The sequence below is a fragment of the Globicephala melas genome, chromosome X (assembly GCF_963455315.2).
Source record: "Globicephala melas chromosome X, mGloMel1.2, whole genome shotgun sequence".
NCBI lineage: Eukaryota > Metazoa > Chordata > Mammalia > Artiodactyla > Delphinidae > Globicephala > Globicephala melas.
In genome coordinates, this window is record NC_083335.1 from 18,983,700 (window position 1) to 19,008,936 (window position 25,237).

The 25,237-nt window shown below is 39.1% G+C and overlaps 1 protein-coding gene and 1 pseudogene across 7 annotated transcripts in view; both read right to left on the reverse strand.

Annotated features, from left to right (window-relative positions):
• MCF2 (MCF.2 cell line derived transforming sequence) overlaps window positions 1–25,237 on the reverse strand; it is a 64,129-nt gene that overhangs the window by 24,203 nt on the left and 14,689 nt on the right. For 4 of the 7 annotated variants that reach the window (XM_060292587.1, XM_060292592.1, XM_060292590.1 and 1 more), the window contains 16 exons: window positions 25,096–25,229; window positions 24,675–24,789; window positions 21,587–21,706; window positions 19,640–19,831; window positions 17,849–18,040; window positions 16,382–16,553; window positions 14,824–14,871; window positions 12,030–12,067; window positions 10,677–10,765; window positions 9,149–9,215; window positions 8,390–8,505; window positions 8,205–8,274; window positions 6,299–6,391; window positions 2,169–2,261; window positions 1,282–1,407; window positions 408–629 (listed from right to left, as the gene is read on the reverse strand). In XM_060292587.1, the coding sequence (XP_060148570.1) occupies window positions 408–629; window positions 1,282–1,407; window positions 2,169–2,261; window positions 6,299–6,391; window positions 8,205–8,274; window positions 8,390–8,505; window positions 9,149–9,215; window positions 10,677–10,765; window positions 12,030–12,067; window positions 14,824–14,871; window positions 16,382–16,553; window positions 17,849–18,040; window positions 19,640–19,831; window positions 21,587–21,706; window positions 24,675–24,789; window positions 25,096–25,229 (1,887 nt within the window). The remainder of the gene's footprint in view (window positions 1–407; window positions 630–1,281; window positions 1,408–2,168; window positions 2,262–6,298; window positions 6,392–8,204; window positions 8,275–8,389; window positions 8,506–9,148; window positions 9,216–10,676; window positions 10,766–12,029; window positions 12,068–14,823; window positions 14,872–16,381; window positions 16,554–17,848; window positions 18,041–19,639; window positions 19,832–21,586; window positions 21,707–24,674; window positions 24,790–25,095; window positions 25,230–25,237) is intronic. The other 3 variants (XM_060292591.1, XM_060292588.1, XM_060292589.1) reach the window with 2 other exon arrangements.
• On the reverse strand, window positions 9,729–9,855 carry LOC115846184 (U4 spliceosomal RNA; annotated as a pseudogene).

Consider the following 25,237-nt stretch of genomic DNA (forward strand, 5'->3'; position numbering starts at 1 on the left):
AAGTCCTAGGGCTGTAATGCACAGCATGGTGACTATGGGTACCACGGTTAATAATACTGTACTTCATATTTGAAACTTGCTAACAGATTAGATCTTAAAAGTTCCCATCACAAGAAAAAAAGGTTTGTAACTATGTGTGGTGATGGATGTTACTTGTGGTGATCATTTCACAACACATACAAATATTGAATCATTACACTGTACACCTGAAACTAATGTGATGTTATATGTCAGTTATACCTCAATTCAAAAAAAAAGATTTTCTTTTAAAAAAAGATGTGCAACTAAAGTATAAGAGTATATATACTTTTTCAGCCCAGTCATCTGAGCTGAAAAAGTATACAAACTGGAATACAGTATATGTATACATGAAAGACTATTACATTACACAATTCAAACAGTCTTACTTTCAAACAGTGCTTAAAACTGTACGACGGGTATCGATCAGAGCCTTCTCTGCTTTCAACACGCCTTTTGCAAAAAACAATGGCTTTTTCGTACAAGAAAAGGTGCCGCTGCATTGGCTTGAATCTAGCAAAATCCTTCATCTTTGTAGCACCTTTCTTGTGCCCAATCCAAACGCTGAATGCACCCTGCGTTATCATCTTGCCCAGCTCATTTAAGTTTCCCTGGAATGGAAAACCCAAACTCATTAGTACAAGGCAGAGCAACATTCAGATCTCTGACATCAATATTACAGTGTTTAGATTGAGTTACTAAAACCCTGAAGCGTATATTTATAGTTTTTAAAGTTTCATTCATCATAACTTTTCACAGGAAAACATGCCATGTGTCACCCAGTTACAAAATGACTGTGGGACCAGGAGATAGAAGAAGCCTCCTTTTCCCTGGCTTCATGTTTCCATTACTTCCTCAATCCTAATCGGTAAATGACCTCTCCCAGTCCAAGTTTTCCCACGGGGGGCAGTTAACTCTAAAGATTTGATCTCTTTCTTCCATCTCTATCCTGGACTGAGGCAAAGAGCAATTCTGGGACCATATGCCTCCTTAGAATAGACCCAAACATTCCAGCAAGCGGGATCTCCCAAGGTCTGCACTTGGGGGTAGGCCTTGTTAGGGACAAGGGGAATGTCGTAAATCCATCTGGCTGCTGATCTGAAGCCAATTTTCCACTTAGCATCATAAGTAATAATGCTGACATTCGGATCCTTCATTTGTCTGCCTCTTACATCTTATTTCTCAGTTGATTCCAGGAGAGGAAGAAAGAGATGTTAACATGCTTACCCTGTAAAACTGCAACAATCATTATGATCTACTTACGATATAGCCATTTATTGCAATCTGATGCATTGAGTCATTAACTGACTTCAGTAAATCCAGTATCATGTCAAGTGCCTCCTTTAATTGCACAGATCCTTCGCAGTCTTTGCTATATTTTAATAGCTCCTGTAATTAGAAGTCAAGAATTAATATTAGGCTGATATTAATAACTGGAGAAAATGAATACATTTTTGGCTAACACGCTTTCGAGGAGGAATCCAAAGATAATGGCAGTTTTTCGAGTAATTTCTTTCATATGCTATTTGTCACATTAATACTATATTTAATAACAATGTCAAAACCGGGGAAGAAATGGAATAGTGACTAAACAAGTAGAAAGCAAAGGGCATTCAATGCTTCTGGAGCTGGAGAACTATAGGTATTAGGACACGCTAGAGATCTGTTTTTAAAGCAATTACACATTTTTTGGTCCTCCACTTACAGCAGTTCATTTTATTCATTATGCATATACCATAGAACGTTGTAAAAAGACATTTTAAAACAGGCTGTGTTGTATTTATACTTAACGTGACATTTTTGGAACCCTTTCACATGACTCAGAGGTGTGCCGCCTTCATTTTTCATTGAGAAGGCCCATAGGAAATACAGTCTCAAAACTATAGGAAATACAGTCTCAAAACTATATTTGTTTAGTGCTGCTTAACAACAGTGAAAGTTCTGCAGTCAGGGTTATCCATATATCAGTGTACCTTGTATGGACGATTAAATAGCTAGAAGCATTGATTCAACTGCTAAATCCAGCTGTCCCAGTCAGGAAGCCTACCTATTTCTAGTGCTTACTAGTCAGCTGCTTCCATTTTAATGGCTTTGCCACATTTGACCCAAAGAAGTAAGTAAAGAAAGAAACAAATGTTTCATGCAATTACCTTCAACAGTAACTGATATTTAGTAATCCGTTGCACTGGTTTCAGTAAATAGGAATCTAGACCAAGTCTGTGCTTTAATTTTCTTTGACATTCCTGTCATTAAAATACAATGATCAATAAATTTAAATTGGCATTTACCTATGAAAATGTCAAATGTTCATTGATTAGACCCAATGCACGCATGTTTCTTACATCTCAAGGAAAAGTTACCAGAAAAATTGCTGTTATATATGGTATGGAAATTGTAAGAGGCAGTATGTCTAAAACACTACAGTAAACTTTATTTCAAGGGTCGGAGAGGTAGAAAATCCCCAAATTTCAAAGACTAAAAAGTTTTTATATATAAATTCACAATGATGTAGAATGCTTAAAAAGTAAGAAAGCAGGGCTTCCCTGGTGGCGCAGTGGTTGAGAGTCCGCCTGCCGATGCAGGGGACGCGGGTTCGCGCCCCGGTCTGGGAAGATCCCACATGCCGCAGAGCGGCTGGGCCCGTGAGCCATGGCCGCTGAGCCTGCGCGTCCGGAGCCTGTGCTCCGCAACGGGAGAGGCCATAGCAGTGAGAGGCCCGCGTACCGCAAAAAAAAAAAAAAAAAAAAAAAAGTAAGAAAGCAATGAATGACCATAGGTTAACATGACCACAAAGTTCTTCAAAGTATCCAAGAAAATTAACAAAAGGCTCAGCTCTGCAAGCCAAGACCCAGAAAAGAAATAGGTTGTACTGAATATAAATCAGACTGGGTATGAGAAGAGTTTTTTAAATGTCACAAGAAAAATACAGCCCTTATCAACTGGTGCTACATTTCATCTGATTATTGGCTTGCTGCCACTATAAATATAAGAGCCATGACTTTGGGTCCTGGGAACATTGTAGGGTCCATAATTAGGGCAAGATGGAGCTGTTAAGGATGAAATCTGCGTATAGGAAGTGCAGAACACAAAGGGAATGGGAGAGGAGATATCTATGGAAGATTCAGGACCCTCCTCTGTATGTGATAAAATCCAATACATAATCTAATTCGATTATCAACTTTTATGGTTAAAAATGGTGGACTGATACATGTATTTAGCTCTCCACTCATGAAACCCAATTAAAGTGATGGAAAAGTTATTTTTACAACGAAAAACCCAAAGTTACAAAGATGAAAGAGGGAAAGACATTGACAACATTTGGAAACTGGCAGAGGGAAAAGCCAAGGAACAACTCAATTTATGTTAAAGAACACACTTCCCCCTCCTCCACAAAGACTCCAGAATCAAGTACCTCTGGAAGTTGGAGATGAAGGTGGGGTTTGAAAAAAGATAGCTGTTTAAGAAGTAATTTTAAAAGTTTGTTTAAGCAGTAATTAGATACTAACCAGTGTTGGTAGAGGTGTGGAGCAATCAGGCCCCTCATACACCGTTGGCAGGAATGTAAAAAGGTGCAGCAACTTTGGAAAACAACCCAACAGTTCTTCAAAAAGTTAACAGAATTACCATATGACCTAGCAATTTCACACCCAGGTCTATGGCAAAGAGAAATGAAAATAATGCCCACACAAAAACTTGTACACAAAAGGTGGAGACAACCCAAATGTCCATCAACTGATGGATGGGTAAATAAAATGTGGAATATCCATCCATACAATGGAATATTATTAGGCCATAAAATGGAGTGAAGTTCTGACACTTGCTACAACACGGATGAACCATGAAAACATGATGCTGAGTGGAAGGAGCCAGACACAGAAGGTCACATATTTTAAGATTCCATTTATATGAAATGTCCAGAACAGGCAAATCTATAGTGACAGAAAGTAGCTTCGTAATTGCAGAGAGCTGTGGGGCTTGGGGGAACATGGGAGGTGACTGTTAAAAGGTAATTTTTTTTGGAGTGATGAAAATGTTCTTAAGTTGACAGTGGTGATGGTTGCACAACATTGTGAATATAGTGAAACTACTGAATTGTACATTTTAAAAGGGTGAATTTTGTGTTATTTTAATTATATCTCAACAAAGCTGTTACCAAAAAAAAAAAAAAAGAATTAAATGAGCATTAAATCGAAACAAAGCAGCACCGGCAGCAGCAGCAACAGTAAGCATCTTAGACAGCATGCCACTGTCCAAAACTGGGTGGCTGCTGTCCTTGTCCCCATAGCAGAAGAAAGGATGTTTATCTGAAAAGAGTAAAACAGAGGGCCTTTGGACTAGGGAATATCAGGTCCAGCTGACGGCATCATACCATATTGAAAGCAAAGAGATTACTTGAATATTTATGTACCAACTAAGAGACTCTCAACCTTTCCCCCCACTTGGCTACCAGAACACTGGCAGTCAGATCCTTATTCTCCAGGTAGCAGAATGGAGAATCTGACCAGCCTGAGCAAAAGGACCTAAACATACAGGTCTTGGGGATCTTCCAAGGACCCAACAGTGAGGACCATGGTCAATAAACCCACATAAGCACAGGAAACTTCCAGTCAGCTTTTTAGTGCTTATTCCTAACGCGAGTGGACAACCAAATATCACCAGACATTCGAGGAAAGTGACAGAAACAAAAAAAAAAAAGAAAAGAAAAGAAAGAAGAAAAGCAATATGAAGACAACAGAAACTCTGCAAGGAGGAGAAAGCTATTTTTAAAAGGAAAATCTATTATAATTCTCCTCATAGAGATAAGATATTGAATTCATGAAACATAAACAGGGTTGTACTGAAAGGAACATTCAGAGAACAAAAAGGGGTAGAGGCTCTTCAAAATTAATAACATGATGGCAGAAACAAAACCCTCAACAGAAGGACTGGAAGATAAGTCCCAGAAGATACAGCAACAAGACAAAGACCCAGAACATAGAAAGAAAAGATAATTAGAGGACTGGTCCAGAATCTCCAACATCTGTACAATAGAAATTCCAGAAAGAGAAAATGGAGAAAATTGTGTGGAGAAAATCAAAGGAAAAAAAATCCAAGTAAATTTGGACAAGGGGTTCCAAATTCAAAGGGATCACCATAAGATTGGATGATGGCACAGCACTGTGATATTTCAGAACCCTGAGGATAAAGGAAGCTCCCATAAGCTTTCATAGAGAGGACAAAACTAGGCCACATGCAAAGGAACAAAAATCAAACTGGCATAAGATTTCTTAACAGCAACACTGGAAACTAGAAAACAATGGAGCAAATACCTTCAAAATTGTGAGGAAAATTATTTCTTACATAGAACTCTATACCCAGTCAAGCTAGCAATCAAGTGTTAGGGTAGAATAAAGACATTCGCAGACATGCGCGCTCTCAGAAACATTTACCTATCATGCACACTTTCTCAGTAAAGCTACTGGAGGATGTATTCCGCTGAACAAGTTAATAAAACAAGGAAGAGACAGATATGGCACCTAGGAAACGGGAGAGCCTGGGCAAGAGACACGTGAACAGACTCCCCGAAATTGATATTCACCAACATTCCAAGACGGCAGCTGCACAACGGGCTTAGTGAGTCTAGATGAGCAGGTCAGAAGACTCCAGGGGAGATGTTTTCAAGATGAAATTCAGAGAAAATATAATGTTTAAATGTACTAAGAAGAGATTGATGTAACTCTCACAACTGGGAGAGTTTGGGGTAGAATAGGGATAAGTACCTAGAAAATTAAGTGAGTAAAAAAGACACTTGTAAGAAAAATAATAAGGAAGGAAAAGCAACCGTCTTATTCCACATTATTCACCTGAGCACAGAAATTACATAGTCTTAATAATTTAACACTGTATATCAATCTAACCAGAGTTACACAACATAACTAGATTGGACTATTTGGAGGAAAAGGTGTGTGTGGGGGGGGAGCCAAGAACAATGAAAGAAAGCTAACTCCTCATCTTCCATCATGGGAAGCAGCAACAGGAGTATGATATTTGGAGGTATGGAGGTAACGACCGAAAGAAGTAGCTAAAAGAGCAGAAAATAGTTGCCTCTGGGGAGCAGCATATATGTTTGTGCGCATGTATGCATACTTGGGGGTGGGTCAAACCGCTCCTTTTTATATATATATATATATATATATATATATATATATAACTTATTTAAAGCAGAAAATGAATTTATAAATAAGAAATATCCCAGTATCTTCCACAGAGAGTACATCCAATACCTGAACAATTACTATACCTGGAAGAAGGCGCATTCTGAATACTTCTTCCAAATTGCCTCTGACTTGGGCTTATTCTGACAATATTTTGCATACATTTGAAAATCATCTTTCTGTGATAAAAAGAAAATTCAAGGGTATTAGCAATTTGTGAGCATGTACTTTTCTTATCAAGGAAGCCTGAGCAAGGGTTAGTATGGCCAAGCATCACAGGGAATGTGGCCTAAAGGGCCTGTCACACTGGCAGCTGGTCAGAAGCTCTTTTTATATTCCAAGAACAGCATGCCCATCAGACCAGGTACAGGGACACATAATTATCCAAGGAATTTCATAACTTCCATTTACCAAGTTTAAGAGTTAGAGGGAGAAAAGAAAAGTCAGAGGCAGAAAAGTCTTCTTTGAATGAACTATGAAAACAGACTACTTTTTTCATTACTATGAGGTAACAGGATACCAAGAAATATGCTCCTTCTATGCTTTCAGTCTCTCGACTCCCTAGTGAATGAACTTATAGTAACTCCCGAGGTCTTTGGTCCCTCGGAGCATCATCATTGTACCATAACACTGCGAGGCATCTGCCCATGCTATTCTCTCTCCCTGGAATCATCTTTATTTGACCCACATGTAATGGGCTACCTCCTACTCACTCATTAGCATTCATCTCATGAGTCATCTCTTCTACACAACCATCATTTATACCTCCAGTCAATATCAGATGCACCTCTTCTTGGCTCCTATAGGACCCTTTGTATATCTCTAATATACCACATCTCACACTGTACACAATGGATTCCCTGTCTTTCTATGCGGATGGTCTTGGTATTCCGCATTGCCTAGTAAAGTGCTTGGCACAGAGTAGGTATTCAGTAGATGGCTGTTGAATGAATGAACAGACCAACAGGCACTTATTAAACCCCTACTGATCGCCAAGAACCATGCTGACCTTATTAGAGATACAAAAATACATGGGATATGGACCCTGCCTCAATGAGCTTTCCATCTAGTTGGAGCAGATTTCATGAATATGTGTAAAGATGCGTAGTAATGTAAAATTCCCAATGAGTAGCACAGACATTAAGTACTACAGTTCAAAGGAAAGAGAGGTGGTTGTTGCTTAGGGAAGTTGGGGAGGAATTTGGCCATGGTTTAAACGCGTTTGAAGTTTGGATATGTTGAGAAAGGTTCTGCCTTATCCTTATTATTTTCTCACGCCATAAACGCTTTCTGAGACAAGATATCTCCTTGGAAGCTTTCAGTGATCACCTCTATCAAACTGACTCTCAAATCAAGACAAAACTGATCTTTCAAGAAGAGGAGGAACTAGATAAGCAGAGAACATTGTGAGAGAAAACTCTAATGGAAGAGAGTATGATTACAAAGCCTGGGAAGTCAATTGTACTAAGTACACTCTTAGGACGTAGAGAAATGAGCCTCCCTGAATGATCTTGTAGAATAAAAGGAACACACAGCTCCCCATTTTGCAAAGTTCCTGTGATAGATGCCTTGGTGTCTGAAAGCCAGACTCCATTTGATTCAAAGACTTCACATGTATTAGAGGGGAATATCAAGGCATCTCTTAGGCTAAAAATTAACCAAGCCAAGAATGGTTGTGCTGAGATGATCCCAAATCTCCCATCTTCACAGCCAGGATGGTCCTTGGACTCCTGGGATCACCCAGGGGTCAGTGGACACAAGCTGAGCCATTGTAGCATTTGATACCACAGAATACAATGGCCATTTGCACGTTCGAATACCCCATTCCTGTAACAAAACTTGGTTTAGCCTCAAATACTTGCTGGAGTGATGTGTTTCCTCCAAAAACATAAAGACATAAAAAACAATGCCCAGCTTGTCTCTAAATCTGTAAAATGACCTGCTCTTTTGGTGGCCTATATTTATCTATTTTGAAATAATCATTGAACTAACCCTTTCCAGGAAACAAGGTCCCACTCTTTCTGGAGCAACAACGCAATCTTCCAGACTGCTCATGAAAATGCTGTAAAAATTTCAAAGAAAAAAATGATATGATTTTGTGTGAAATACGCTAAATTGATCAATAACCTTTTAAATAAAAATCACGAAAAAGAAAATTCAATTCAGCAATTACATACTTGCTATGGAATTCATATATTTCTGCCATATTTCCAAAGAGAACATCCTTTTTATTTCTCAGGAGAGGTGGTATAAGGTCAAACATCTCTGGATTATCCATCTCCTCTCTATAGCCCTACCCAAAATAAATACATTTATTCATTTAAAAAATATTTACATCAACATTTGATTGGGCCTCCAAAGATATAGGTATAGCAGAACATATATGGGATTAATGGGTAAAGTTGTTTAAATTTTAACATTCAAATTTTCTAGTTCCCAAAGTTATCCACTATTATTATTATTATTATTTTAGATAGTAGAACAAGGAAGTCAAGGTTTTCTACTCAATGGGTAGAATAAAGTGACAGCTCTTTGGCCTTCAGGGTAGCTTATAGGAAAACAAAATAGAGACAAAATAGAAACCAGGTATGAAAAATGATATTACAGGTCATTAACTTCTCCTTAAACAGGCAATAATTGTTTAGTTTTTTTCAGACCAAATTAATATTATGACATTTGTATCAAGAGAATGTTTTTCTCCCATACTTAACGCTTTACATCACAATCTCTAAAGAGCACCCTGGGAATAATGATAACAATCTGCTGTATTCCTAAGGGAACAGCTTATCTGTTCTGTAACAAATTCTGAACCCACAATTCTCACTGCTGAGGGAGAACCTGAATATGCACATTTAACAATCAAGGAAGGAGACAAAAAGAGAAGTCTGCCCGAAGCACTTCCTAAACGACAGGAAAATACGATCTGAGTCACTTACCAACAAAACAGCAAATAGTTCCCGAACATACACCTTCTCTGTCTGTACCAGCTCATTTAGGACGTGGCTAAAATGAAAGGACCACGTTTGTCAGTTATTTTATGGCTTTAGAATTGTATTGCAACATTTCACTTATTATCATTATAAATTGTCAAAGATGAAAATTAATAATGCAGGGGAACTACTAATGGTTTGGTTTTATCATCAAAATATAAAATTAATTCTATGGTTTCTAGAGTAAGTACTACGCACAAGACTCTTAAAAATTTTTTTTAAAAAAGAGGAGTGGGGCTCAGGAGTTATTTTTTTTTTTTTTTTTTTTTTTTTTTTTTTTTGCGGTACGCGGGCTTCTCACTGTTGTGGCCTCTCCCGTTGCAGAGCACAGGCTTCTGACGCGCAGGCTCAGCAGCCATGGCTCATGGGCCCAGCCGCTCCGTGGCATGTGGGATCTTCCCGGACCGGGGCACGAACCTGTGTCCCCTGCATCGGCAGGCGGACTCTCAACCACTGCGCCACCAGGGAAGCCCCAGGAGTTATTTTTAAAGAGAAAAAAACCCCATCTTATTTCTAACTCACTAAGCTTAAGAATCATTTACTAAAAATTCACAAAATCTATTCCTAAAAATCTGGGGAATACTTTTTTCAATTAGCAATAATCGCGCCTCGAATAAACCTCATTGGCTATGATACTGCCGCTGCGCAAAAGCTGGGAATACTTTTCTGAACAGCACAGTTTCTGCGCTATAGTTCCCTCTCTCTTGCTCAGAAAAAAATAATATTAGCATTTTAGGCACAATTTTTCCTTTTTTCCCCAGTAATGTTCTGAAATTCTCCAAGACATGATTATACTGGTTTTCTCAAATATAGATCATACTTAAGTTTCTGTAGTAATTTTTTTACTGTCTTTTTAAAATAAAATACATTTTCCTTCCAATGTGATTTCTAATTGACATCATATTTAAAATTTATTTCCTCACTCCCCAATATAAGTTACCCATTTAATTTAACTTCTATCCTTGGCTTCTTCTAAATTTTTACACTTCTAAGAATTAACATTTAACAATCTTTGACTATATACATAACTTGCTCCAAAATACTGGTTACTTACTCAAAAGTCTGTGACATAAAGTTTAAAATGTGAATATTCATATGTGTGGAATATTAACATAATAATATAAAAGTGAACAAAACGATGATTTTTATTAGCACCTATAAAATCACATTGTATATCTACATAATCCTTTGTAGTTTTTGAAACACTGACCCATTCACTCTCACCTCTTTCATAAAAGAGGAGACTAAGATTCTGAAAAGATCTGGTTAATTTTCAAGTCACATAAACAGAATATAGGTTGGCCAGGCCTAAATCCAGGACTTCTGACACCTTCTCTAGTATACTTCTCATCACATCCAGTAGAACCCCATTCTGTGAACTCAAAATTCTAAGCACATTTGCCTTGAACACTGAATCAGAGCCTCCTACTGGTAGATGTATATATATGGGTGTATGTTAATAAATAAAAGATACTTCTTTAAAATATCCAGGCTATTGTCATTGTCCAAACTGGAGGACTGAGCAGAACTTCTCTTCTCCTGACAATCATGCACCACTTCAATCTGAAATGAAAATAAAAGTGAAATTAGCATCTACGTAGGTATAGTTCTTTTTCATGGAACTCTAGCTCAAATTAAGTTTTCTACGTTCTAACTGTATAGATACACTGAAAAGTAACACTATGAGTATGATTTTTTCAGAAATAACTTTGATATGTACTAGTTAAAAAAATTATTTTAGTTGCCTAAGAGGACAGATTTAAGATATTCATTACCATTTACTTTATATGTTAAGTAATGTTTCATTTCTTTGGCACTTCGGGAAAATGAGGTTAATTCATAAAAAGTTGATTGTACTGGGACATCCCTGGCGGTCCAGTGGCTAAGACTCCGTGTTTCCACTGCAGGGGGCACAGGTTCGATCCCTGGTTGAGGAACTAAGATCCCACATGCCGGGATTTCCCTGGTGGTGCAGTGGTTAAGAATCCGCCTGCCAATGCAGGGGATACGGGTTCAATCTCTGGTCCGGGAAGGTCCCACGTGCCTCGGAGCAACTAAGCCCGCATGCCACAGCTACTGAGCCTGCACTCTAGAGCCCGTGAGCCACAACTACTGAGCCCACGTGCTGCAACTACTGAAGCCGGCGCGCCTAGAGCCCGTGCTCCGCAGCAAGAGCAGCCACTACAATGAGAAGCCTTCACACCGCAACAACGAGTAGCCCCCGCTCGCCGCAACTAGAGAAAGCCCGCGCACAGCAACGAAGACCCAATGCAGCCCAAAATTAATTAATTAATTATTTTTAAAAAAGAACACACAAAGAAAACGTAGGGTGCTGCAGTTTTGAGGAGGCTACTCTCTGCAGATACCAGAATATCATGGCTAACTGAGAAGGAATCTTAAATCTATCAAGAAATGGATAGATGTCTGTTTTGAGCCAAGGGGATGGTCCATTAGAATCTGTCCTTTGTCCATGTTTCGTACTTGCAGGACTGGAATCACTTAGGAAAGAAATCTCCTTTTGTAAGAAGATGCAACAATTGTTTAGGTGAATTGAGGTGGGGGCAGGAATGAGAAGCTGGAACTTATGTGAGATGTTCTACAGCAATTATTCTGAACTTCAGCCAAGACCTGAGAAACTGCTCATATATCTGGGGCTACGCCAGTACTGCAATTAGACACAATGCAACAGCAGCTTTTTCTTTTCGATGAAGTTGGCTTTCAAATGCACAATATTGGTTTAGTGAATGAAAAAATATGGTTTTAGTCCCTATCCCAATTCTGCAACTACAGCAATAAGGCCAACTTTGAATTAATTAATGATATTTACTTTTATGTTGCTCTGATTTTGTCTCCAAGTCTTCCTCCCTGGTAGAGAAATATGAAAGAAGAATTTCAAACGAGAATTAAAATCAACACTTTTCATAAAAATACGTGCATGTGTGTTACAGAGACATTAATGTTCCATCATGTTTATATTAGTACTTTTAAATCACACTATACATAACAGATGATTAGTTAGACTTATCTATATGATTTCAACTTCTTACAGAGCATGTTTTGCTATGTATTCACCCATTCTCTCATTCATCAAACATTTGCTGGATTGCCGAGCAAGCACGAAGCTAGGTGTTAGTACCCATGATTATTCGCAGGTTTAGTGTTCATTCCGATAACATAAGCATTTAATCAGATGGTAGCTCACTGATTAACTGAATCAAAAAGAATTTCGGAAAAAAAATCTCAATTTAACTAACAATTATAGCCTCTGACATTTATTTGGCACTTACTACATGCCAGGCACTATTCTAAGCCCTACACGTGCATTTTCTTTTTTAACCCTCAAATCGACCCTGAGCAATAGGTACTACTTCTATCCCCATTTTATAGGTGACTAAGCTTAATATCTTGTCCAAGAAGCAAAAGTGGTACCCAAATCCATAAAGTCTACTATCAGAATCCGTGTTTCTAACCACTATATAAAACATTTCTGGGCTTCCCTGGTGGCGCAGTGGTTGAGAGTCCACCTGCCGATGCAGGGGACACGGGTTCGTGCCCCGGTCCGGGAAGATCCCACATGCCGCGGAGAGGCTGGGCCCGTGAGCCATGGCCGCTGAGCCTGCGCGTCCGGAGCCTGTGCTCCACAACGGGAGAGGCCACAGCAGTGAGAGGCCCGCGTACCGCAAAAAAAAAAAAAAAAGACAAGGCCGTTTAGGCTCCTAATTCTCAGGGCTGCTGGAAGGACTAGACTTTTTGTCCTTTCCTCCTCGGTGGGAGCCATGACAAGGCCCGCTCAGGGAAAGACTCTGTTGTTAAGTTCTCTAAATCTTATCCTTCACTTTCATTTACTTAAAAATATATTCTATATGGGAATATTGACCTTTACACGATATATATGTAAATAGATAAATATAAATTAGACTTAGTGGCAATTACCATATAAAATCAATTTCTCAATAAATACTGATACCCATCACTTTAAAGAAACTTGATATACAGACATCCAAAGATACTTATAAAGGAAACTTAGGGAGCTTTACTTATTAGCTTTACTAATTAATTCTTTGCAAATACATTAAGAGATGAAAAAGGAATATATACACAACTTATGAAGAATGCACCTTTTTCTGAAAAGCAAGGTAGATGTATTCATTCTTTTAACAATATGACTATATATATATGTATATATATATACATACATATATATATATATATATAAAATTCTTAAGCACCTATACTCTCTGCTAAGCTTTGTGTCTGGTGCTGGGCATACAAACGTGAACTGCACACAGTCCCTGCTCTGACAGAGCTTACGGTCTAGCAAGAGAGACAGGAAACAGGCAATGACGCTAAAGCTGAGAAGAAATGAAGAGGGGCTTTTTATGCCATGGCCTGAACACCTGACCGAACTGGGGTGCAGGGGAGGAGGAGAGGCAGGAAGGAAAAGCTTACCTGAAGGAAGAGGCCTAGAGATAGGAAATCTGATGGCAGAGTAGGAGAGAACAGTAGGTGTAAAGTCCAAAAGGCAAGACAACTAGGGGCATTTAAGAAAAGAAAGTGGGAAACAGGGAGACTGTTGTAGTTGCCAAGGCAACAGATGGTTGTTAGGCTGGATTCCGGAAGTGGCAGTGAGGGCTAGCAGGGCGGATGGAAACAAGTGGGTCTTTTGGACTGATTAGAGGTCAGGAATGAGTGAGAAAGGGGAGCAGGAGAAATGGCATCAGTTTTGGGGTTCGCTGAGACTGAGCTGCCGGTAGGAAATTCAAGGAGGCAAATTGGAAGCGGAGACTCTGAAGTTACAGATTTGGGAGCTCAGACCACATCTTACCCCTCGCACACAATGTTCTTCCATAACTTCCCTCTGTATGAAATGTTAATTCAGCAAATAGTTACCACACCTTGCTAGGTGCCAGGCACTGTGTTAGATACAAGATTCTATTTGATGCAAATTAATGAAAATAAACAAACAAAAACAACAAAAAAACAGTTTGACTTATTTTATAAAAAATTAACACTTATGCCTTGATTTGACCAAATCTTTTTTTTTTTACCAAATCTTATATATTTGGCTTAGCAATTAAAAGTCTTGAAGAGTTATTTGGAACTGATTGTTAGAATCCCCACTACTCACAGACCAATTAGGTAAGATGAACAGTGTTTGTAGCATAAATAATGCTCTGATTTAATTTAGAAACCATGATGGATAACAGATAAAATCATTTATCCATCCATGTCATTTATTCAGTAAGCTGCCTTCTTCCTTATAAATACATTAGGCAGTTCTAAACCGAGGCAAATTCAAGCTACTCCCAACAAATAGTTTTATTCTGGGTGACAGAGAGTCTCTACAATGAAAGCAAGCTTGATTTATTTTAACATGGCCAATTGTTTTCGTCTTATGAGTGGTCATTTGATGAAAGGGAATAATCTACTTTTTATATAGTTTTTTTCCAAGGTAATTTTAGTACTGAGAGAATAATGGATGCTTATTATGAAAAAAAGGAGAAAGTTAATCCTAGGCAGAATGCAAGAATGAACTGCTGCTGGTTTTAGATGCCAAACTGGTTTTTCACACGTACACAAACTCAGAAAATGTACTGATGAAAAGTAATAAAGATGGGTACCTTTTGAAAAAAGTTTACATGCTTGAAAGAAAGAGTATCCAACTCCCACTGCAGAAAGAAAGTGTAACGCCATTAAATAAGAATATCAGAAAGAAAAAAAATGAAACAACACAAAACAAAATGTACTTTTAGTGACTAAGGCCTTGAGTGGGTCTTAGGCAGTCTTTTCAGAGCTCTATTTCTCAACCTGAGGCATGCCGCTTTCGGAACGCCTTCAGAGGAGTTGAGCTTTTGGAAGACCATAAAGCAAGAGGCCTTAGTCATGAGGGAAAGAATAGTCTAGTTTATTGAGTATTTTTTTATATTCTACAATTTTTTTCCACTTTGTCTTCACAACAACACTTTGAAATCGGTAGGTATTATTGCTCCTATTTTACAGACAAGGAAACCAAGGCAAAACCAACAAAGGAGGTTAAGTGAACTGCCCAAGGTCACATAACCCATGAATGGAGCCAGAAATCTGAGCTCTGTCTTCTGTTCAGGAATATCAACCTATTCTATTTTTATTCTCATAGCTGTTGGTTTTTATGCCCTATTGGTTGTTTGTTCTTTTTATTCTTTTTCCCAGTATCTTCTTAGTATAATTTATTTATGGCATTGTTCATGGTTTGACTTGTGAGTATATTTTTATATTTAATAACTATTAACTATATAACTTTCATCATCTTAGCCTAGTTATCTGCTTTCATCACCTCATTTTAATCTGATCCATGCTGGGGCTGAGCTGGATTTTTATATTCATTATGCCTGGCTCAGGCTTTCTCTGATTTTCAAAGCAGTTCCCATCATTAATGAAGTCTCTGATTCTCTCAGATCAAAGAGACCGAATTTAGTCCCATGTTCACCCACTCAACTAACTTAGGGCCCCAAAGGCCAAATTTCTTTCCCCTAAGAGGCCCCAGAGGCAGCTCAAGAAAAACCTTGGGGCAATAGTCATCTTATTTCCACAGTAGCTCAACATCACAGTGAGGATAATTTTTTTTATCCCATAGAACGTAGAAAACAGAAATGGATATTACATGTTTAACACTACTCTACAAAGATTAAAACGAGTAAACGAACTTTGTAACAGTTAATTACCAGTGAAACTACTCAATTTACCTGTGCCCATTTAGAAAAGGCAATTCATTCGATTATCTATCTATCTATCTTATCATTCACTTACTAGAAGCTAATAAGAACCAAGTGATAGTTTATCCCAAGAAGTGGTAAATACATGCGTGTATATACCAGTTTCATATGCTTTCCTCTACCTGCTGAAGAAAAGGGTGAGTTTGATGCTAGTATAATGTTCATATTCATTGCAACACTGGGCAATTCAGTCCAGATGTGCACCATCCTGTACTATACTATACTACTACTATGTTTAATTATTGTACGATAATCTCTATCACAACTCCTGCCTTGTGCAATGTAATCTGTACATGACCAAGGACGCTAAAAATAAAATTTCAGTTTCTCGGGACTGAAGAATGAGTTCAGTATTTACATCAAGAGTAACAAAGTAAACAATAGCAGGGAAAGAAGAGATAGAAAAGGGGAATGTAAGATACTCTACCTTGTTCAGGTGAAAAAAATGGTTCTCTAGATCTGATCAAACTGTCAGAAGCAGGTACTACAGATGGAATTGGCCTCACGTGCTTATCAGTCAGGTTTCTGAAACCGGCTTGTTGGTTCTCAAATATACTTCGGAGGTTTTCAAGCTTGAGTTGTATGGTCTGCATTTGAACCTGCAGGTTGCATAAGAATTCTATGAAATAGTTTCTGAAATGGGGGTCATTACAAATCCTATTACATTTCTCAGACTCAGACAGATAAAAAATTAATATAGAGTTTAATATATAACTAGAAGAAATTTAGGAAAGTAATGGGAAACAGATTAATGCATTATTTCACATGGTTATAAAACCAGAAGGTCTCAGCCAAAACAACTTGAAGAAGAAATTTATCAAGCAGTCATGAAATAGGTCACTGCATAAAGTGATTTACCCTTCATTGGGTGAAAGGGGATCAAGGCCTGAAAAGAAGGCGTGTTTGGTACGAGAAAGCCACCAGGTTAAGCATTATCACGGTAGTTTGTTATATTTTAGCCTGCAGGACATTCTATAGTTCACCATGTCGTAAAAGGTTCCTCAGAGCCACTGATGATTTGAGGCAGCTAGAGAATCACTTGGTTATCGCCATGTTTGTGATCTTCTGGAGTATTCCCCTCAGATCTGCGGCTAAGAATGGATTTAGATACTGCTCCAAACTTAAGGGTCAATGAGACATTTTAGCAGCAAATAGCATCACAAATGCTCTTATCCACAATGTGGAGACAGGGCTTCATGGCAGCTGCAACAGGGTGGTGCTGAACTAACCTATAGCTCTCTACCCTGCCAACACCGGCCTCTGCTGCTCCCCCTTCCCCAAGAAGACACAGATCCTTCCCTCATCTCTTCATCCTCAAACTGAGTAGGAAAGCCAGATCTGTGTCCCCAGAGCATCTGCTGGTAGTCACTGCAGCACGAAGGGAAGATGTTTTGGGTAGAGTGTTCTTGATATGGGTCCAATATTCTAGGACAGTTTTGGGCCTTAGTCCAAGGATGCACAAGAAAATGTATGTGAGAGCTCCTAGTATGTGAAAAGAGTTGAAAAATAAGGCAGTCATGGGACTTCCCTGGCGGTCCAGTGGTTAAGACTCTGCGCTTGCACTGCAGGGGGCACGGGTTCGATCCCTGGTCGGGGAACTAAGATCCTGCGTGCCGCGTGGTGTGGCCAAAAAAATAAAAATAAACAATAAATTAAAAAATTAAAAATACTGCAGTCAGAATTCAGAAAGGAAATTACTCTTCATTACAAGGCAAACATAAGCCTTTGGATTCTTTGACGCCTAACAGTGGCCCTGATACAACCCCTAATCCTTGAGAGAACTGTGTCATTGCAACGTGATATAAAGTTACCTGTGAAGCAGTAAAACTCTTATCAACACTAGTGCAATTATAGTTTTTTAAAGTTTGTTTACTTGCCCCCAAAAGCCTCTTACCTTGAGTTCAGGGGATAAAATCATATCAAATTCATACTGCAGGGCTTCAGGACCATAATTTATAAAGGGTGCAGCCATTTCAAGAAAAGTTTCCATGTCTTGGAGGGCTTTCTGAGCATCTTTCTTAGACTGAAACTTATTTATTTCTTGATTAGCCAGAAGGCACTCTCCTTCATCACAGCACTGGTGAGCCTGGTGAGCAAATCACACACATGCACAAACCATGAATGAATAAAGAAGAAATATGTTTGTCCCTTAGGAGAGTGTTTATCAGCTCTGGCTTCTGTGAATCAGAGTTGTTTTCAGAGCTGTTAAAAAAAAAAAAAAGATATCCGGTTTCTACCCCCAGAAATTCTGATTCAGTAGCTCTGGGCTGTAAGCCAGGCATTTATATTTTTACAGCATTCCACAGGTACTTCTTTTTTTAAATTTTATTTATTTATTTGTTTATTTTTGGCTGTGTTGTCTTCATTGCTGTGCACGGGCTTTCTCTGGTTGCAGCGAGTGGGGGCTGCTCTTTTTCGTTACGGTGCGTGGGTTTCTCATTGCAGTGGCTTCTCTTGTTGCACAGCACGGCCTCTAGGCGCGTGGGCTTCAGTAGTTGTGGCACGCGGGCTCAGCAGTTGTGGTGCACAGGCTTAGTTGCTCCGCGGCATGTGGGATCTTCCCGGACCAGGGCATGAACCCGCGTCCCCTGCATCGGCAGGCGGACTCTCAACCACTGCGCCACCCGGGAAGCCCCCCTCTTCTTTCTTTTTAATTGAAGTATAGTTGATTTATAATGTTGTGTTAATTTCTGCTGTACAGCAATGTGATTCAGTTATACATATACATACATTCTTTTTCATATTCTTTTCCATTATGGTTTATTACAGGATATTGAATATAGTTCCCTGTGCTATACAGTAGGGGCTTGTTGTTTATCCATCCTATATGTAATAGTTTGCATCTGCTAATCTGAAACTTCCACTCCATCCCTCCCTCACCCCCCCTCCGCCTTGGCAACCACAAGTCTCTGTGTCTCCACAGGTATTTCTGACACCCAGCCAAGTGTGGGAAGTGCTGTACTCATTTCATAATGAGGAATTCATTCTGCAGCAGGTGTCTGACCATTCTCTCAACACCAGCACTTCAGCTGCACGTTATTTTCACAAAATCAATAATTGAAATATGAAACTCCTCGCAAAATATCAAGTGTAATATAAGTGCATAATGATTGCCAAGGACAAGGATAAAAGTTTCCTTGCCAGAGAAGGAGATGTACAGATTAGAATGCTCACATTCAGATCCGATGCCTATAAGTGACACCCCTATTTCACATTCCACTGCCATGATCACAACTTCTCTTCACCGCCTAATCATCAAAGGGGTCAGACCCACAAGCCATGGAGGAATAGTTTCCAATCACTGTTTAATTTGTTATTGCTGTAACTATGAAATGTGGAATGAGTGTCAGGCTTTAGCAAAATGCCCCCAGGGCTTTTTTAAGTGTTCTGATTGCAAACTATCACCAGGGCAGAGGCTACAGAGATGGACCCAAAATAGAGGAAGCCACTGCCACCACCACGTCAATATTCAGAACAGAGGCCAAAATTCGTACAATACTGGACCTGCTCTGAATACTGCAAAGTAGACGGAGTAAACAAGCATAATCAAACTCAGTCCTTCAGACTTCTTACAAATTTAATTCCAAAGCTATACCAGACCTTAGCCCCATAGCCTCTGAGAAGGACCCAGGGGAAAAAAAAAGTATCTTCTCTTTCAGAAATGCACCATGTCCTATGACACTACCTGCTGTAGGATTTTATGCATCTTAAAGGTCCTGCTGAGCTGTATCCGTTTGGTTTTGATCTCATTCACCAAAATATCAGAAAGGTAACGTAGCTCATTGCACCTCTGGCAGATCAAATCCAGGGCGTAATGGTGACTTGCTGCGAGCCTGTGTCCATGTAGTATCACGAACTGGGCCTTTGCTAACAGGTCCTGATTTTAAGAAAGAAGGGAAACAAAAACTGCATGATCTCTTTCTGAATAGAGGGGGAGAAAAGAATGCAATTAAACAAGCATAAATGGTCGAACCAGAGACATATATTGCCAAATATACAGTTTGTTGTCATACTTCTGCTGGCTGCAAAAAAAGCCTCCAGTTACAGTCACTAGTTATGGCAGTGATGTCATCAGAAGCTCATGCACTTCTGGTCACAGAAACAGAAAATTAACCAGCCTGCCCAGAATGTGGATTAGATTTGTTCCTCTTGGTATGTACAGATTTAGAACAGAACCGCATATATCAAATGAGGTACACAAAAGCCAAGTGAAAGCTAAGGGATTTCATATCATTTCAGTCTTGGAAATCCCATTAGGTCTAGTCAGCATCTACCTGAGTACTTTACACACATGAAGTGACCGTCACAGGGTTTCCCTGTCAAAAGGGATCTCAGCAGCCTAGTCTCTACTCTATCAACTACTGACCGTCCCCCAGCCCCACCCAGTATAGCGCAAGATGAAAAAGTTCTGGAGATCTGTTATACAACAACGTGAATACACTCAATGAACTGTACACTTCAAAATGGTGGAGATGGTAAATTTTACGTTGTGTGTCTTTTACCACAATTAAAACTAAAACTTATTCAAAACACAACAAAACAAAATGAAAACAAACAAAACAAAACCAAACAAAAAATTCAAAGCTCCCTAGTTTGCAAGCCAGTTTGCCTTCTCTTTCTCCTATACCATAAAGATTTGTAAGTTGCCCCATGATCACAAAGATCTACAAGCACAATTTCAGAACTAGGCACCACAACTGCTGCCTCTCAATTTTGGTTTTTAGATGCTTGTGGTACACCCATAAATCTATTTGTTTGCTGAGAACACACCTTAAAAACAATGGTCTTACTCTCACATACGAGACAGGAGAGCAAGGCTAGAATGTGCTGAGTATTAAAGCCATGAGTCCAAGCTTTAAGACCAGCAGAACAATGATAGCTGGCTCTTGTGGGTACTTACTATATATCCATATATCCCAGGTACTGTGCTAAGTGTTTTATCTACAGCATCTAAATAAATCCTCACAATCACTCTGAAAAGTAGGTCATTACATCCCCAATGTATAGATGAGGACAACTGGTAAGGCTAAGTAGATCTATCTGTATGAATCTATGTTTGGTTCAATTGCATATATCAAATGATGGTTATTTAAGGAATTATATTGTTATGTTTCCATCATTTTCAAATACCAAATAGCATTCTTTTTTTTTTTTTTTTTGCGGTATGCGGGCCTCTCACTGCTGTGGCCTCTCCCGTTGCAGAGCACAGGCTCCGGACGCGTAGGCTCAGTGGCCATGACTCACGGGCCCAACCGCTCCGTGGCATGTGGGATCTTCCCGGACCAGGGCATGAACCCATGTCCCCTGCATCGGCAGGCAGACTCTCAACCACTGCACCACCAGGGAAGCCCGCGTTTAGCATTCTTGATAGACAATTTTCTAGCTTCTTCAAAATGATTTATGCTCTTGTTCCTATTGGTGGGCCTGCAACAGTTACAACTACATAACATAACTGCAGAGTCAACTCAGGCCCACATTGAACAAAACAGAATATAGACCAATATTACTGAACCAATTATACAGATTGTTGCTATGAGAGATTAATTATAATAAGGGTTTATATTACTAAAAAACATCAAAATGTGACTATTATACCCCATAAATATAGAGAACATCTAAAATGTAATCTTACCTGAGAATTTTCATCTAAGTTTTCCAACTTTTTAATTTTTTGTTTTACTTGAGCTATATTCCCTGTTACATCTGCCAACTCTGCTTGTTGGTTTAAAAGAAGTTCAGCTTCACTCACGAGCTAAAAATAAGGGGGAGAAAAAGTCTTAAAAGCATATAAATTATTAAGCATTTTCCCTTAATAATCAAGTTTTGTAGTAAATGCTAGTAATTAAGAACATCAATATGGAAAAATCGCACATATGGAAAATGTCTTCAGTTATTTTATTCACAGAAATCAATTTAATCTGTTAAAATTTAACCTGCTAGACATCAGTGTGTACTGATGATTTATAAAAGATCACTATGTACATGTAAGGGCATGTGTATATGGACAGGTATGGAAGTATATATACGTGTATATACATGCATATATATTCCCTAGCTCTATGGTGAATGGTTCTAGAAACAAAGACCCTTCAGTAGCAATGAGCACACCTAGCACCCAGATCTTGGTCTTTAATATCATTTCCCAGAAAAAGAAAGTGGGACTTTGCAGGAAATTGGCTGGTTCCTGGGCTGAAGCAGAGTAGGAATAAGATTAGTTTAGAACATCTCTTTATGCCAGGAAGTAAAGAAGTGATCAAAATGTTTGGACATGTCACAAGGACACAGCAGTCAGGTGGAAACACCAAAACAGTTAAGAACAGTAATGAATTAAAAACTAGGAAGCCATGAGCCCAATAAATAGATAAACACCAAACAGCATTCTTTTTTTTTTTTAAAACCCCCCTTTATTTATTTATTTATTTGGCCACACTGCACAGCTTGTGGGACCTTTGTTCCCCAACCAGGGATTGAACCCGGGCCCTCAGCTGTGAGAGCGCAGAGTCCTAACCACTGGAATGCTAGGGAACTCCCCCAGACAGTATTCTTGATAGACAATTTTCTAGCTTCTTCAAAATGATTTGTACTCTTGTTCCTATTGGTGGGCCTGAAACAGTTACAACTCCATGACATATCTACACTGAGATATGAAGATCAGCATTTCACAACCATCATACTTTGAAGCAAGAATCATCAATTGATGCTAAACTGGATGGGGAATTTTTGATGAGGAACAAGATATTTGCATGGCTTTAAATTTTCTCCCTACATATTGTCTACTAGTTGCAAGAGGGAAAAAAGTAACTATACTCTGGAGAAATTCAACAACACTCTGACAGGGTGATCAAAACCCCTACCAACAATGAGGGGCAGATGGACCTCATCTACCTGCAGATGTGATACCCTCCAAAGGAAACATCACTTATGCAGTATTCTTGCTGGTCATGCGGAGATTAATCTAATCATGAGACAATGTCAGACAAACTCAAAATGGTGAATATTTTATTTTAAAAATGACTGTATTTTTCCAAAATGTCAGTGTCATAAAAGACAAAGAAAGGCTATGGAAATGTTATAGATTAAAGGAGACTAAAGACACATGACAACTTAATGCAATACCTGACTCTCTAGACTGGATTCTGTGCTGAGGGGGGAAAATGATATAAATGGCATGATTGAGTCAATTGACAAAATCGGAATACTGATGGCAGATAATTAGAAAACTATTGCATTATTCGTAAACGTACAAAATTTGATTGCTGTACTGTGATTATGCAAGAAAATATTCCTATTCTGTACCTTCAAGAGTATCTCAAGTTTGAGAATATTCAATTTTTTCTTGTAAGTTTGAATTGCCAATTAAGCCTTTATTTAGTTAATTCCTAAAAAGCCAGAACCCATCTGCATGTCACTATGAGAGACAGATCGTGTCAGTGAGATTACAATCCAAGACAAACAACAGCAATACTGATCGGAGGCAACAATGACTACATGAAACAGACTATAACCACAGGGCAAGAATTTAACCTGGAGGCAACTCAGGCCCACATTGAACAAAACAGAATATAGACCTCTACTTAACATATAAGTAGAGGCGCAATGGGTCTATTCAGGAAGAGTGTTGTTTTTGCATGTGTTTGGTTGGGGAGGAGGGACTGACACAAATAATCTGGAAGGCCCAAGAGCAATTTGACCTATTCTCTCTTTAAGAAAGGTTTCTTGGAGAGCACGCACTTCAAAATCTGAATCACTGGAGGGAAAAGGCTGGTAGTAACTGAGCCCTGGGTTCAGAACGCAGTGCCGCTCCCCCAACTGATTCTGCCAGACGAGTCAGTCACTCATGGGTGGGAACAAGCTGACCACGTGCAAGAGAAAGAAGTGAGTTTTCCTTGGATCTGTGGGAAAATACTATGACAGAGACTGGGAGAAGCTTGGATGCTGACCATTAAAGAAAAGAAGAAAATAAATCCATATGGGATGGATTTTTCAGAAGGATGGAACTAGAATATACTTATAACCTTTTAAATAATGTATAATTAAACATGATTTAATTTCATCCATCAGGCTTTCCATAGAAAATAAATTGCTGGATCAGAAAAAAATGTTTCGTTAGATTATATTAAATATGGTCAGCATAGATATATGGTATTTAAAAAATCATGAAGGGGCTTCCCTAGTGGCGCAGTGGTTGAGAGTACGCCTGCTGATGCAGGGGACATGGGTTCGTGCCCCGGTCCGGGAAGATCCCACATGCCACGGAGCGGCTAGGCCTGTGAGCCATGGCCGCTGAGCCTGCGCGTCCGGAGCCTGTGCTCTGCAACGGGAGAGGCCACAACAGTGAGAGGCCCGCGTACCGGGGAAAAAAAAAAAATCATGAAAGAAGTTGGTATTATTTCCTTGGAAAGTTATCCCATAGTCCAAAAGCATTTTGTATCTAAAATAAATTTGAATATCAAACATCAGTGTAGATAGCAACTTTATCCCTGTCATCTATGTTAGGACTTAAGTGCTTTCTCATAAGAAATGAGTTTAAGCCAGAGAAGTAGAAGTCTTGGCATTTTCGAAGCTGTTTTCTTCATTCTAAGTCAAGGTTCACTCACACTTGCCTCTTTTCACCTCTCTGGGGGTATAAATGGGCACCTTGCAAGACTGTTTCTGATGATCAGGGAGCAAGAACCTCCAGCATAATGAAAAACACTGTATCAAGGAAAGTTTTAACTGACCTCTTGAAAATCCTGCTCAAACTTCCAGAGTTGCAGATATTGCTCCATTTTTAGCTGGTGTTTTTCCCAAAATCCATCAAAAGCTATTTCCATATCATGTACTTGAGTGAGCAATCTTAACAAAGCAAAGTCATAATTAAAACAACGATTTGTGTTGCAGGTATGCAGATAAACCTGGTCTGGATGTTAAGAATTATAGGCAAAGTCACAGCCCATGACATTTGGTCCAGGTAGAGACTATCAGTGTCCACAGAACCTCCTCTCTGAGCAAACTAAGCTCCGTGAGACATCTCAGGAAGGAGTTCTCAGATCCCCAGAGGTCCAGGAATACTTTCACACTTAACAGGTAGCAGCAACAATGTATAATTCCCTTTCAAAGGTATAAAATAAGTAACTCTAAACCCAAAAGAGTACTACTCACTTATTAATAGTTTGCCAGTCACCACAAATTTGCTGATGATTTTCAAGTCTTGAACTCACAGCATCTTCGGCATCAGGCACTTCCAGATTTGTTAGCAGGATTTTTCCTTCTTTGGTTACAGTTGTAATATCCTTCTGTACAA